The sequence below is a fragment of the Leuciscus leuciscus genome (genome assembly GCF_965113295.1).
Source record: "Leuciscus leuciscus genome assembly, chromosome: 16".
In the NCBI taxonomy this organism is placed as follows: Eukaryota; Metazoa; Chordata; class Actinopteri; order Cypriniformes; family Leuciscidae; genus Leuciscus; species Leuciscus leuciscus.
In genome coordinates, this window is record NC_138740.1 from 41568852 (window position 1) to 41584687 (window position 15836).

Below are 15836 nucleotides of genomic sequence, written 5' to 3' on the forward strand. Positions count from 1 at the left end.
TATCTCCAACACACACTATCTCCAACACACACTATCTCCAACACACACTATCTCCAACACACACTATCTCCAACACACACTATCTCCAACACAAACTATCTCCAACACACACTATCTCCAACACACACTATCTCCAACACAAACTATCTCCAACACAAACTATCTCCAACACACACTATCTCCAACACACACTATCTCCAACACAAACTATCTCCAACACACACTATCTCCAACACACACTATCTCCAACACACACTATCTCCAACACACACTACACACACACTATCTCCAACACACACTAAACACACCCTCTCCAACACACACTAAACACACACTCTCTCCAACACACACTAAACACACACTCTCTCCAACACACACTAAACACACCCTCTCCAACACACACTAAACACACACTCTCTCCAACACACACTACACACACCTAAACACACACTATCTCCAACACACACTACACACACACTATCTCCAACACACACTATCTCCAACACACACTAAACACACACTATCTCCAACACACCTAAACACACACTATCTCCAACACACACTACACACACACTAAACACACACTATCTCCAACACACACTATCTCCAACACAAACTATCTCCAACACACACTAAACACACACTATCTCCAACACACCTAAACACACACTATCTCCTACACACACTATCTCCAACACAAACTATCTCCAACACACACTAAACACACACTATCTCCAACACACCTAAACACACACTATCTCCAACACACACTAAACACACCCTCTCCAACACACACTAAACACACACTCTCTCCAACACACACTAAACACACACTCTCTCCAACACACACTAAACACACCCTCTCCAACACACACTAAACACACACTCTCTCCAACACACACTACACACACCTAAACACACACTATCTCCAACACACACTACACACACACTATCTCCAACACACACTATCTCCAACACACACTAAACACACACTATCTCCAACACACCTAAACACACACTATCTCCAACACACACTACACACACACTATCTCCAACACACACTAAACACACACTATCTCCAACACACACTATCTCCAACACAAACTATCTCCAACACACACTAAACACACACTATCTCCAACACACCTAAACACACACTATCTCCTACACACACTATCTCCAACACAAACTATCTCCAACACACACTAAACACACACTATCTCCAACACACCTAAACACACACTATCTCCAACACACACTACACACACACTATCTCCAACACACACTAAACACACACTATCTCCTACACACACTATCTCCAACACAAACTATCTCCAACACACACTAAACACACACTCTCTCCAACACACCTAAACACACACTATCTCCTACACACACTATCTCCAACACAAACTATCTCCAACACACACTAAACACACACTATCTCCAACACACACTAAACACACACTATCTCCAACACACCTAAACACACACTATCTCCTACACACACTATCTCCAACACAAACTATCTCCAACACACACTAAACACACACTATCTCCAACACACACTAAACACACACTATCTCCAACACACCTAAACACACACCTAAACACACACTATCTCCAACACACACTATCTCCAACACACCTAAACACACACTATCTCCAACACACTAAACACACACTATCTCCAACACACACTAAACACACACTATCTCCAACACACACTATCTCCAACACACACTATCTCCAACACACACTATCTCCAACACACTAAACACACACTATCTCCAACACACACTAAACACACACTATCTCCAACACACACTATCTCCAACACACTAAACACACACTATCTATAAAAGTATAAAAGTAAAGGCCAATTCACCCCAATCACCAAAGTGCATTCTAGCACTTACACCATGTCCCATTTCCAAACACTTATAAAAAGTGTTCCTTCATAGATTTGCTCAGTCTTTCAGTTGATTCCTGTTCAGAGTGACACTGGCTATTACTGTTATCATTTTCATGTCATTTTACTGTATAGTTTTGGAGAAAAGTAAAGGCCAATTTACCCCAATCACCAAAGTGCATTCTAGCACTTACAACATGTCCCATTTTCAAACACTCATAAAAAGTGTTCCTTCATAGATTTGCTCAGTCTTTCAGTTGATTCCTGTTCAGAGTGATCCTGGCTATCACTGTATTTATTTTCAAGTCATTTTACTGTATAGTTTTGGAGAAAACTAAAGGCCAATTCACCCCAAACATCAACGTGCATTCTAGCACTTATATCCCATTTTCAAACACCAAAAAAAAAAAAAAATATATATATAGGTTTGCTCATTCTTTCATTTGATCTATGTTCAGAGTGACCCTGGCTATTACTGTATTTATTTTTCAAGTCTTTATACTGTATAGTTTTGGAGAAAACTAAAGGCCAATTCACTCCAAACATCAAAGTGCATTCTAGCACTTACAACATGTGCCATTTTCAAACACTCATAAAAATCATTCTATTACATTTACATTTATTCATTTAGCTGACGCTTTTATCCAAAGCGACTTACAATTGCTATATATGTCAGAGGTCGCACGCCTCTGGAGCAACTAGGGGTTAAGTGTCTTGCTCAGGGACACATTGGTGTCTCACAGTGGATTCGAACCCGGGTCTCTCACACCAAAGGCATGTGTCTTATCCATTGCACCACCACCAAACATATTATATGTTTGCTCATTCTTTCATTTGATTCCTGTTCAGAGTGACCCTGACTATCACTGTATTTATCACTGTATTCAAGTCATTTTACTGTATGGTTTTGGAGAAAAGGCAAACTCACCCCAAAAATCAAAGTGCATTTCCTAAAGAGGTTTGGTCATTCTTTCAATGGATTCCTGTTCAGAGTGACCCTGACTATTACTGTATCAATCTTCATGTCAATATGAACCATTGTTAAACACTAAATGGTTTTTATTTTTGAAGGCATTGTTTTGCAAACATACCATGCTTATTTCATATTTTATAATTACCACGTGTAATTTAAACTTATTTAATGTACAGTAGTTTACAAAATTACATGGAAATACATCATATATACAATGTCTTCTTGCATTTTATGTATTATTGTCATTTTAATTTAGTGAAAACCTTGTTTTTAACTATAAAAATATATTATGTTCATCATCCATCCATTTGAGAAGTCCTTTTTTTGTCCATGGTTACTAATTCCTCACCTTTAGTTTAGTTTCTTATGTCTACGTTTTATATCCCTGTCAGTTTAGTCTTTTGTTGTTGGTTGTTGTCTTTGTTTATGATGATTATGTCTGCAAAGCTGTTTTTTTATGTTTACCTTAATCGTCAGTCTATTGAATCTGCTCAAATGGAATTCCTCATTTCCCCTCCTCCTTGACAGAATCATTACAATTATATGGTATTGAGATGAACTCTAAAATGATATTTCTAAATGAAAATCCACATACAGCAAGTGACAGGTCACAGAGATAAGGAAAGAGAGTTGATAACACAAAGAAAAATGAAACTGATGCAGTGTCATGTCCTTGACCTTGAATATGATCACACTTTTATAAATTCTTTGCTTTTCTTATTTCAGAAAAAAAAACTATGTGCATCTTGAAGAACGTCCTGGTTGCGTATGCAACCCATCATTCCCTGAAGAAGGGAACGGAGTACGTAGTCGACTGAATGGGATCATGCTAAGGAGCCTGTCTTCTTCGAGCATGTTAGAACAAGCCAATGTGCGCATTGGCGTGCGTGAGACGCATTGCACATTCCGCCCCACCGTGCAGGCATAAATACGGAAGCAGATGCACGCACACCTTGTTTTTCGCTGAGGAGCCGAGCGGAACTAGGAGTCAGCGGTGGTCCGGCTATAGTGGCAAAGGGACTACGTCCTCCGTTCCCTCCTTCAGGGAATGGTGGGTTGCATGCGCAACCAGGACATTCCCTTTCAGTCGAGAACGTCAGATGTAGTCGATGTCGACTGAATGGGATCTTTAACCCTGGAAAACGCCACTAGAGCTGCCACCTTCCAGTGCCTGGGTAAAAGCCTCAAGTCCCCCTGAACTCTGAGGCGGAGAAGGGCGAGGCTGCTGTTCCACAGACCGCGGTCTCAACTTGTGAGAGTTAGCCGGCCCGAATTCCAGGCACAACTCGTTGACCGAAAGCTAGCAAGTCCCTACCCTCTAGTGGAGACCATGCGAGCAGGAGAACTGTTTCTTAAAAAAAACAGAATTTTTAACTCACTGCCTGCTATGGCTCAGGGGTGGTCTCTGCAGTGCAGTAGCACCAGAGAAAAAGACCCAAGAAGGTAAAGAGGGGACGCAAGGCGAATATATCTCCTTGCTTGCCTCAGGGACCTGACAATCAAATCGCACTCCGCTTGGATTTAAATCCACTGCCTCATGATGTGCATCAATATAAAAGCCACAACATTTTGAAGTGGAGGGGACAGCCCTCACTCCAACCACAAGCAGTTTTTTAAAAGGGAGCACTGAAGTGATCAAACACCTTCGGGACTCAATTCAACTAACAGGTTCGACTTCTATTAGAGAAGCTCGCATCTTTCTAGAGGGTGCTCACAGAAATGATGGTCTCTACTGCATAACAATTATTGCAGTAGACCAGAACCTCCGCGTCCCGTTCTTACTAAAACCAGACCTGGAACTTTCCAAGGTCTAGACGCGGGTGCCATCGTGCCGCATCCCTGAGAATGTGCTCAGAGGACAGGCTTGTGCACAATTCAGAATTGAATTGAGAATGACTCCTTAATTCCAATTCAATTCTTGAATTTGAATTGAATTTGAATTGATGTCAAAAACAGGATCTAGAATTACAATTCGAATTTGAATTAAAGGAAGCAGAATTGCAATTCAATAAAAATTCTAAGAAATTCATATACATATTTTAAGTGAAGTGTTTAAAAATGAAGCTTTACAGTATATGTCAGATATGATTGCATTATAAATGAAGAGTTCAGATGCAAAAGCCTAAAAAAAAAGTGCCATCTGAAATTTTCTTCTAGAATGATCATTTTTATCAACCTTGTATATTTAAGTTCAGTAATTTCACTTAAATGACAATTAATAGGTAATTTTCATTGCCATTTAAGTGAAATTACTGAACTTAAATATACGAGCTTGATAAAATGTATCATTTTAAAAGAAAATTTCAGATGGCGCTTAGAGGCTTTTGCATCTGAACTCTTCAAATGATATTAGTTTGAACTACTTGTACAGATTACATTAAAAGGATATGTTTTCCCCCAGCAATGAATGTTAAAAGCTCTAGCCACAGAACAAATAATTAAGTTTGATTTATTATAATTGTATTTAGTTGTATTACTGAGGAAAATGTTTATTCAATTAGTTACAAATCAACTTAAAACAAAATTGCTTATCGAAAAAAATAAAATAAAGTTATCCAAATAAAGTAATTCAAACCACATTTATAATGGGTAACTAATAACAGTAAGCAATAACATTTCCAAAGTAACCTTCCTAACACTGAATGCATGCGAGACTCAACACATTCTTTCTGTTGTGTGACTGTGGAATTTCTTTGAATTGCCATGAATTTAATTCCACTTCCTGTCATTCTAATTCAAATTAAATTCAACGTTCTGTGGGGCAGAGTAAATTCAATTCAAATTCCAATTCATGAATTGCATGGAGGCCATTTCTGAAATTCGGAATTTTGCACAAGCCTGTCAGAGGAAGGTGTCAGGAAGGCTGTCGAGAGGAGGTTGGTTGGGCCAGTGAGAGGCAAACAACACGACTTGTTCCATCTCTTCCTAATTTTAGCATCATAGTGCAAGAAGGCTCAATGGGGAACGCATTTCTGCAGGGCCCAGGGCCAGCTGTGGCCAGAGTCTTTGTTCGAGGGATGTCCACTCAGACAAGAGAAGAAACAACTGGCTTGGAACGAGTCCAGAGGGGCAACCGACGTGGCTGTGCGGCCCCAAAGTGGTCCGAAACAACTGGCCAGCTGGGGATGGAGTCTCCACTGTATCTGGACTGGAGGCTGTTGTGAGGCTTGTGAGCGGCACGATTGAGCAGGCCAGCAAAAATAGGTGGAATGAAGTGACCTTAGAAGCTTCTGACTCCAAGGAGGAGGTGGCGGGCGAGTTGAAACATGCAAGGGGAGCGCAGCTCGACAGTTGTGATGTTGTCAGAACAGAACAAGCTCGCTGAGCAGCGGTGTCTCGAAGCGAGGGACTGTAAGCAACTCGAGGCAACAAATGCCAATGCAGTCTGAGGGCTCCCAGAGCTCTGTTACTGCATGCCCTTTATACGTGGCCCCTCAGCCAACATTTGGAGGACACTTGTTCCAGGAGCCACTAGCCCGGGGAAACAAAGGTCTGCTTATGGGCTGAGGGTTTAGCGACAGGCCAGGGTGTTCACCACACAGAGCGTGTCGCTCTGCCACGGCCACCTCACGACTCCGTCATCAAGCCAGTGCTGAAGCAGTCTCCATATGGAGGAAGCCGTGCGGCTGAATCTGCCATATGCCCCAGAAGCCTCTGAAAGTTTCAGTGGGACCATTTCTCACTTCTAATAGCTCTGAGCTGGCACACCTCACTTGAGAGATACGCTAGACCGAGACCACCTCCATACTAGAAAAGAGATACCCGGCATTTGGGCAAGATTATTCTTTCCCAGTTGACCTGAAGACCCAACTGGCTATGGAGCACTCGAAGGGTAGGACCATGTACTGATACTTTGTATCTTTGAACGCAAGAACACAGTAAGTCTGTGGAGCAGAAGGATAGAGATCTGAAGCACACGTATTTCAGGTTGAACACTGCAGACCAAGCTTGGGGACGGGGCATTGAAAATGCAACTCTGCGTTTACAAGTGAACAGAGGCTTTTGAAAAAGGGCCCGTATCAGTTGGTACAGAACCAAGATGGTCATAACCCACCACATAATAAGGGTACAATGAAGTACGGGCTCTGAAGCCAAACTCCATACAGGCTGGAGGGAACGGCTATCACGCGTCCTTTCGCCAGTAGGACTGCGGCGCACACACACAGGACAGGAGCTCTGCTCAACACCTAGGTGTGATGGATCTTACTAAAAAATCTTTTAGGAGCATTTCTGCTCAACACCTAGGTATGATGAATATCACTGAGCCTGGGCAGAAGTCGAGCGAAATGAATCACAAGCTGGGTCTGAAGGTACCGAATGGGGCTAGGCTGGGCATCGGTAGGAAGCGTTTTAGACTTCGACAAAACCGGACCAGGGGCCAGGGAACCACAGACGTACCGAGGTGGGGCAGCGAGGTGGAGGACAGGGATCTGGCTCGAGAGGTCCGAAGGCAGCCCGAAGCATTATTTGAGTGTGTGGGGGAACAAATACCTGACTCCACTAGGTGGCAGGGAATGCGTGAGAAGGCGGATGACCGGGTCCTCGAACCACACCCAGCTGCCAGCTGGCGAACAAGAGGGGGCTGAGGGGTGCAAGGCTTTACAGGGTTGCACACCACCAGACTTGCCCTCTTGGGGCCCAGGAACAGGGTAATTTGCTCTTTCTTTGAAGTGTGGGTACCGCTTTTTCTCTGATGACCAACTCTAAAGCACCCTCCTCCATCCCTGAGCGGCACGCTCAGGAACGCTTTCGCTGTCTCTTGCCACCTGGCTTGGCAGCACCTAGAGCGGGCTGGGCGTCCCTACTGCGGCCGGCTCTATGCTGAGGCCTGGCTGGAGGCTGCTGCGGAGGCCCAGCGGGAGCGGCGGTAGAGGAAAACCCTCGGCGATGAGCAGGTGGAGGAACTGCCACCGGTGGCGGGGTGACAGCAGAGGGCCGCCGGGGCAGGATGTGCCGGATGGCCTCCGTCTGCGCTTGGGCGGCAGAAAACTGCTAAAACCTGGTAAGCTCTCTATGCACTTCAGGGAAAGAAAGGCACTGGGGCAGCGAGCAGAGAACCAGCGCGGCCCGTCCCGAGATACCAATCATCCAACCGAGACTGTTCAGGACATGGTGGAAGATTACAGTCGAGCCCAACAGCCTCGGCAGCCCGATTCAGCCTAGCTGATGTTTCTGGATCTGGCTCGGGCAACGTTACACTCCCAGAGGGAGACAACGCAGCCGAGTCATCATTTCCAAAGGTCAGCTCACCCTCCGATGCTGCAATCGGCATCCTGTCCCCTGGAGAGGCCAGAATGAAACAGCTGGTCCATTACAGAGGGACTAGCGTGCTCAACGGGGCTCCACTGTCTGCGATGTGATAGAGGAGTGAGGGGCCCACAGGGATTGGTAACAGGGCGGGATAGCCTCACTATGATCCTCTGATCACCCATCCCACACGGCGCCGTAGCGGGGCGGGGCGTGGTAATGGGGACTCCGGCTTCACGCATGAAGGTGAGTCTCGCTCTCAACACCGTGATAGTCATATCCTCACAATGAGAACATAAACTATCCACAAAAGCTGCTTCAACGTGCTGAATATGTACATATATATGATTTACACATATATAATACAAACACGTGATACAACCATTGTGATCGTTCATATGGGGGGACAGGGAATGATCGCATCCAGAAATTACATGTAAATAAATACAGTAATAGTCAGGGTCACTCTGAACAGGAATCAAATGAAAGAATGAGCAAACCTATGAAGGAACACTTTTTATGGGTGTTTGAAATTGGACATGGTGTAAGTGCTAGAATGTACTTTGATGTTTGGGGTGAATTGGCCTTTAGTTTTCTCCAAATCTATACAGTAAAATTACATGAAAATAAATACAGTAATAGCCAGGGTCACTCTGAACATGAATCAAATGAAAGAAGGAGCAAACCTATGAAGGAATACATTTTCTAAGTGTTTGAAAATGGGACATGGTGTAAGCGCTAGAATGCACTTTGATGATTGGGGTGAGTTTGTCTTTAATTTTCTCCAAAACTCTACAGTAAAATGATTTGAAAATAAATACAGTAATAGTCACGTTCATTCTGAGCAAGAATCGAATGAAAGAATGAGCAAACCTATGAAGGAACACTTTTTATGAGTGTTTGAAAATGGGAAATGTATTATCTTTTATTGAAAAAGCATGTTGAATTTTACATATTGTTGGGCATATGAAGTACAGTACGTTGCTTTAACATTTTTAACTTTCTAACACAGGGACAACAGAACTTAAAAGGGCGGGTGGCGGGGAAACCAAATTAATTCCATATTATTTATATTGTTCATTTAAACTTTTAAATCAGTGCACAATTAGTAAGAAGCAGCAGTGTTTACAGAAAATTGTAAAAAATACTGTCTGGTGTGTGTAGGTCTGGTGTGTGTAGGTCTGGTGTGTGTACTGTCTGGTGTGTGTAGGTCTGGTGTGTGTAGGTCTGGTGTGTGTAGGTCTGGTGTGTGTAGGTCTGGTGTGTGTAGGTCTGGTGTGTGTACTGTCTGGTGTGTGTAGGTCTGGTGTGTGTACTGTCTGGTGTGTATAGGTCTGGTGTGTGTACTGTCTGGTGTGTGTAGGTCTGGTGTGTGTAGGTCTGGTGTGTGTACTGTCTGGTGTGTGTAGGTCTGACATTTGCAACTGTTTTTATCACTTAATTAGAAGCACCACAATGTAAAATGTGTGTTGTCTGTGAGTTACACAGTTACTGAATAGACATGTAGAAGTTTATTTTAAAATGCAAAGTATTGAAAATGTACTAAATAAAAAGCTCTGTAAACACTTGCATTTTTTGCAACACTATAATAAGTGTGAAGAGTTCTACACACACTTGCAGTCTTTACACCTTCTTGAACACTTGGGGCCAATAGAGGAAATACGTTGTGCAAGTGGCCAAGAGCACAAGTGTGTGTGTGTGTGTTAGGACAGGGCATGTGTTTTCCTTCAACTCTCCGTGACCCGCAGCGCCTCGAGAAGCGCACGTACCCCTCAAGTATTTTTAGCTTTGGCAAGTCGGGGCAAAAAACCACAACAACCCAATCCGTTATTTAGTGAAGTGCTGCAGTTCCAGCTGCACAACTCTCACGAGGACGCGCTGATGAATCCTCTAACACAATGAAGATGTTCCCCTTTTGAGGAGGACAGGCAGTAATGCAGTCGCTGCACTTCAAGCCGGGAGCGAGACGCCTCAGGCTATTTACAGATCCGCTGAGCTAGAGAAGTTCCTCAGCTGAGATGACGTGAAGAGAGAGACTCGTTCGCCCAGAGACTCATGCAGCCGCAGAGAACGTGGGAACAATGGAAATAGTGGATCCGGAGAACGAGATGACGGCACTGGAGGAACCGGAACCAGAACCGGAACCGGTGAATGACGCGGAGGAGGATCTGAGCAACAGGTGAGAACACACACACACACACACACACACACTAGGGCTGGGTATCGATTCAGATGTTCCAATTCGATTCTGATTCTAAATTCGATTTCAATTCGACTCAATCAATCTAGATTTAATACAAATCCTATATTTATATAGGAACAGAACATCAGTTTGCAAGTGGTTAATCAATAAAAAGAAATTAAGAGCCACAAACCTGTATATTAAACTGTTTACTTTAGGTGCACTAGGGTACATTAACACAGACCCAACTCTAGATCTCACATGCATACAGTGAACAGACAGGATTTTGATACTGAAAGTCAGAACAGTCGCATGTGTTGATCAAACAGGATCAGGTTATTTTATGTTTAAGATAAAACACACGTCACAGCATTAGCTGAAACATGCAAGCCTGAACAGTGGAGGAACACTAATACTGGCTGTGGGTGATAAATAAATATGGAAAAATAGTTTTGTGGCCTTTGAGAATTGATTCTGAATCGACCACATTTAAAAAAAAAAGATTAATCGAAAAACGAGTTTTTTGCCCAGTCCTAATCAGCTTACATGTGATTTACAGTCAAACCCAAAAATATTCAGACTCCTTCAACATTTCTCACATCATCAGTGTATTCGCTATAGTTTAGAAAATGGTGATAAAATATGAGCAAAACTCAGTTGATATTTGACTGGTTTTGTCCGTCCTTCTGTTAGACTGTCTCACACATGAATTATGTTGAATATCTGTCAGCTGTTAAATTTAACTACACAATTAGATAATACCAGTTTAGCTCAACCAATCACCAAGCAATGCTTCATTGTGTTCAGTCTGTGTGTAAAAAGAGCATTAGCAATTAAAGACAAAACACTTCAGCAAAACATGATCAGCTCAAAGTGTCCCAATCATTTTTGCTCCCAATGTCACTGGTAGTCTCTGTATGAAGAGTATTAGGGTATAATATGTCACAGTTTACTTTATTCTGCTCTCCTCACTTACATAATGAACTATAGTGTCCTGCACACAGTAGTGAAGTGGTGTCTGAAGCATTTTTGGTTTGACTGTAGCATAACTTTTCCAACATCATGTCAGACTGATGCATTTGGTGTGAATCCCCTCAGTCTGAGAGAGGTGGTCCAGGACGGGGCCGTGAAGCCCAAACTCCACTGCCTGATGATGGATCCGTGCTTCTCCATGGTGACGGTCCAGAGCGAGGACAGCGGGATCTTCTGGGAAACCGCATCGAGTCGATGCTCCACGCCGTGGGCCTCCGAGTTCAACGCCTCCGAACCCTCGTACTCCCTCCACGCTTCCGGGACGGCCGGCAGGATCGTGTTCATAATGGACAAAGAACTGATGAGCAGGAGAAAGAAAAAGCGAAGATCCGACAAAACAAGGACTCATCCGCAAGTCACTCGCGAGATGCTTGCGGAAGCGGACAGACCGGCAATGGTGGAAGTGTCTGTTCCAAACTTGGGAATGGAAGAGCAAAGAACGGAGGATCTAAAAGAAGAGCGTCTGTTCAGTTTAGTCTCCGAAGGATCCGAGATACTGAACATCATCGCTCCGCATAAAGTGTCCACGGTGGACGAAGAGGAGAGCAAAGGTTTGGAGGATAATCTGTTTTACCTTGAGGAGACGCCAGCTATGAAATCCCCAGAGATCCCAGATGAGCCAAACCTGGACGTTCCTTCTGAGACTGAGATCATCAAGGCGGTGATCCCAGAGCCGTTAGTCTCATTCCCGCATGTCCAAGAGTCCCGAAGAGGAGCGACGGCTGAAGACTACTTTGAGAAGTTTGGGCTTCTCTACGATCAAGCGCCATCGGGATCAGCGCCTGTTGAAGAATCACCGGAGCAAACTGAGGAAAAGATTGAAGACGCACCTCGTCCTGAAGTGGGACTTGATCCCGGTGTCTCCTCAGCCGTGAGTATGCTAGATATTTCTGACGAACACTTGGACGATGTGTTTTACGGCGGAGGTAGCGAGCCTCACGAGGATGCCGCAAGTGCTGGGGAAAAGGGAAGGGAGTTTTCCCAATCCTCTCTGAAGGAAAGCGGGAGCGCCTTGTTTGGGAGTGAGGAGTCGGTCCTCACGCCTATATACCTTCCTGAAGGGCCTCAGAAAATCATTGACCTTAATCTGCTGGAGGAGCCGAAAGCCTTGGCGTTCCTGTACTCGGATCTGTACGCGGACGCCGTCGGGACCCGGAAGAAGCCGGACGACGAGGTCGAGAGCGTGACCTCGGAGAAATCCTTCCACAGTCAGGAGTCCGACAGGGAGGACAGAGGCTATCTGGAGAAGTTCGTGCTCAAAGTTGAGACTCAGGCCACGGAGAACGACTTCAGGCGCTCCGAAGAACGGCATGATCCTTTCAAACTCACTGGATTTGTGGAACGCCACAGAGCAGAGGTGGAAAATCCGGGAGACGATCTGGAGGAAATCACGGATTTCTTTAGGAACAGCGCATCTTCGTCTCCCTGTGAACCTGTGGAGCGGCTGGAGAGAGAAGAAGAGACTGAAGTCGTGAGGACGCCTCGGGTCACTTTCAAAGAGCAAGTGTCGACATCACGTACAGAACCACAGAATCAACCGTTCGCTGACGACAACGACTTTTCAGAAGAGTTTTTACCGGTTGAATTAAGCGAGGATTGTCCAGCATGGGAGGAAAGCTTGCCGACGATTGTCAGAGATGCTGTAAAATCAACTTCAACCCGGACGGATGAATCAAGACTTAAACCGAATCCTGTAAGCGATAACAGCCAAATCCAAGCGCAAAACGCAGTGAAACCCGTTATTGCTCACCACAAACTGTTCCTGGATCTGACCCCGCTGATGCCCGTCGAGGACGAGGACGAGAAGGAAACAACCGAGGGGGAAAAGGAGAAGGATGATGCCGGATCATCCAGTGATCCCTCAAACCGACTGGATTATCCGCATGAGGACAGTGCTGAAGCTCCAGCCGCCTTGAGAAAGTCTGATTGACTTTTAAGGGTCGCTGATTCGCTGGCTTGATGACGAGCGATCCATCAGAAAAGAACAGAAACTGAGCAGAACGTTATCATGTGTCTCTATTGGTCATCTCGTAAAGATCGTATTTACGAGGTGAACGCACGAACGCCATCACAATGTCGTAAATACGAGTGGGAAGCTCGGGATTTTCTTTAAGCCCTGATCTTTACGAGTTGTGGGCGTGTCACTGAGAAACATGGTGGAATACCACAATACTTAAAAGTATTTAGCAGTGATATTATCAGGCTTTTCTATTTACAGCAAATAGAAAAGCCTGAACAGAATATGATGGCATTGTAATATAACAATGTAATTTGTAATGATAAAGTTTGCAGTGGCTTCATAAATTAATTAAAAACATAAAAAAAGCAAAGCACACATCTGTTTGTCATCTAAGAGCCTAGAATGGAAAAACACAAATGGGTAGTTGACAAATGGCCAAGAAAAAGTACTTTTTTTGGAAAACATAACTTTTTAAGAAAAAATACATATATTTATGGAGTATGAAAACTGCAGTTTCAGAAAATATTAGTGGTCACTCATTTTGTCAATGACTTATTTTTATTTATACTTATATTTTTTTCACGTTTTCACTCAACAGTACCGTAAATGTGTCCTATGGTGTGACATTTAAAAAGTACTAAGAAATTATATTAAATAACATAAAAAATACTTGAGACAGAATTGTTAACATTATTAAAACATTATTTTCTTAAAGTGATATTTATTTTACATGAAAGTACTAATTAGAATCATTTTCACCATGGATAGATGAACCTGATAAACTTTTCCCTACGAATGTCAATAAAACTTTTTTGCCAACCTTACAAAACTGTTTGAAATTGTACCCATTTAAGAGGAGATATTATTGTAACTCCCCTAATGCCAAACTTGACTCTTTTTTTTTAAAAGATATTTTAAAATAAGTATATTTTTCTGTTGTTTTATGTTTGTCACACCATAGGACAAAACGTCACACTAAAGGACAAAGATAGTCATTGCATAAAAAGAGTCAGAATATATAGTGTTTATTGTAACAATAATAAAGGAGGACATAGTTTTTTTTGTTGAAACTATATATTCGTCTTAAAAGCTTCTTAAGGAGGTCTTGTCCTATGGTGTGACATCTGTGTCCTATGGTGTGACAGGCCAAAGTGTCACACCAAAGGACATTTCCTGTCACACCAAAGGACATTTGAGCTTTTGTGGCAGTTAATAACCATGCTAATAGGCTACTAGCTGAACTGTTATTAGCAATTGGCATGATACATTTGCATAATATTACATAGTCTTGCTGTTAAAAATACAAATTTTAATAAAAAAAATATATTTAGGAGTGTCACACTAAAGGACAAAAAAACTTAATTTCAGTGGTCTGAAAACATAGTTAAATATTTGAACAATTCTGAGAGAAATACTTGCCATGTGCACTGCTCGTGGGCTTCATAGGGGTCTTCAGTCACATGACCTTGAATGGGGCCTTTCAACTAAATTTAGTTGTCCATGATATTGCCCAACTTAATATCAGGTTATTGCATAACACCAAAGGACATTTTTTTCTGTGACAAACTTTATTAAATTCCTACACTTTTAGAAATGTATGTATAGGAAAAGTGATGGCCACTTAGTGAAATAGACACTTGCACAATTATGCCAGGAGTGTTCATTAAGATGTTTAAACATTATTTTCTTTATTTATAAAAGTTAATATTTATGAAATAATGTTGTCTACCGTCACACCATAGGACGATTTTGAGATTTGGCTCAAAGTTGTAAAAAAATAAAAAATTACTCGGGTATTTAAACAACAAATTCATGTAAAACAAGAAATATGTTTAACCATTTATAGTATTCTAAATGATGAAAATGTGAAATAAATTATTTTTTATCTTCTGTGACGGTGAAAAAGCCACGTCACGTCAACTACCCAGACATGTGAATACGATGAATAAAGTATACTGTTAACTTGGTGAATGTGTTGTTTTATGTCAGAATTACATTCAGATTAAGTATCTAAAAGTCACTGTTGTCTCGTTAAAATTTCAAGATTGTGTTTTCTTTATTAGTTGAAATTGTAGGCTCTAAACCAACAATCAAAATGTTGAGTAGCCTATGAAATCTCGTCTGAAGCACACCGTAACAGCTTATCATCAGGCACTCAATATCTAGTTATTAATTTATTCTTAAACATTCAGTAGTTAATATACTATTGTTGTCTTAAAAAAAGGTCTTACCTCAGAAATTCGCGCCTTTTCCTGTCAGTCCGCGACCGCGACTATCATACGTTTTCGACTGGAACCATTTATCCCACATAAGAAAATTAAATCACGCTTGTGTAATTACGGACATACATCAAAAGAAAGTGTAAATACGTCATAATTATGAGATGAAAAGTCGAAATTATGACGAGTCATAATTGTAGCCTATTAAAAAGTTTAAATAAGTCGATCATTTATTTATCATCCTTTCGACTTGTATCCTAATTATGATTTATGTTTTAATCTCGACTTTTGTCATATATGATTTACCAAAG

The 15836-nt window shown here is 42.4% G+C and overlaps 2 protein-coding genes across 2 annotated transcripts in view; one reads left to right on the forward strand and one right to left on the reverse strand.

Moving 5' to 3' along the window:
* Positions 1 to 15836, reverse strand: part of homer1 (homer scaffold protein 1) — a 190370-nt gene that overhangs the window by 160754 nt on the left and 13780 nt on the right. The gene's annotated exons all lie outside the window — the stretch shown is intronic.
* LOC309477224 (uncharacterized protein) lies at positions 9842 to 13740 on the forward strand. Its single transcript, XM_082140402.1, has 2 exons — positions 9842 to 10311; positions 11413 to 13740. Exons 1-2 carry the CDS (start codon positions 10214 to 10216, stop codon positions 13274 to 13276), a joined length of 1962 nt encoding a protein of 653 aa, XP_081996528.1. The 5' UTR covers positions 9842 to 10213; the 3' UTR covers positions 13277 to 13740.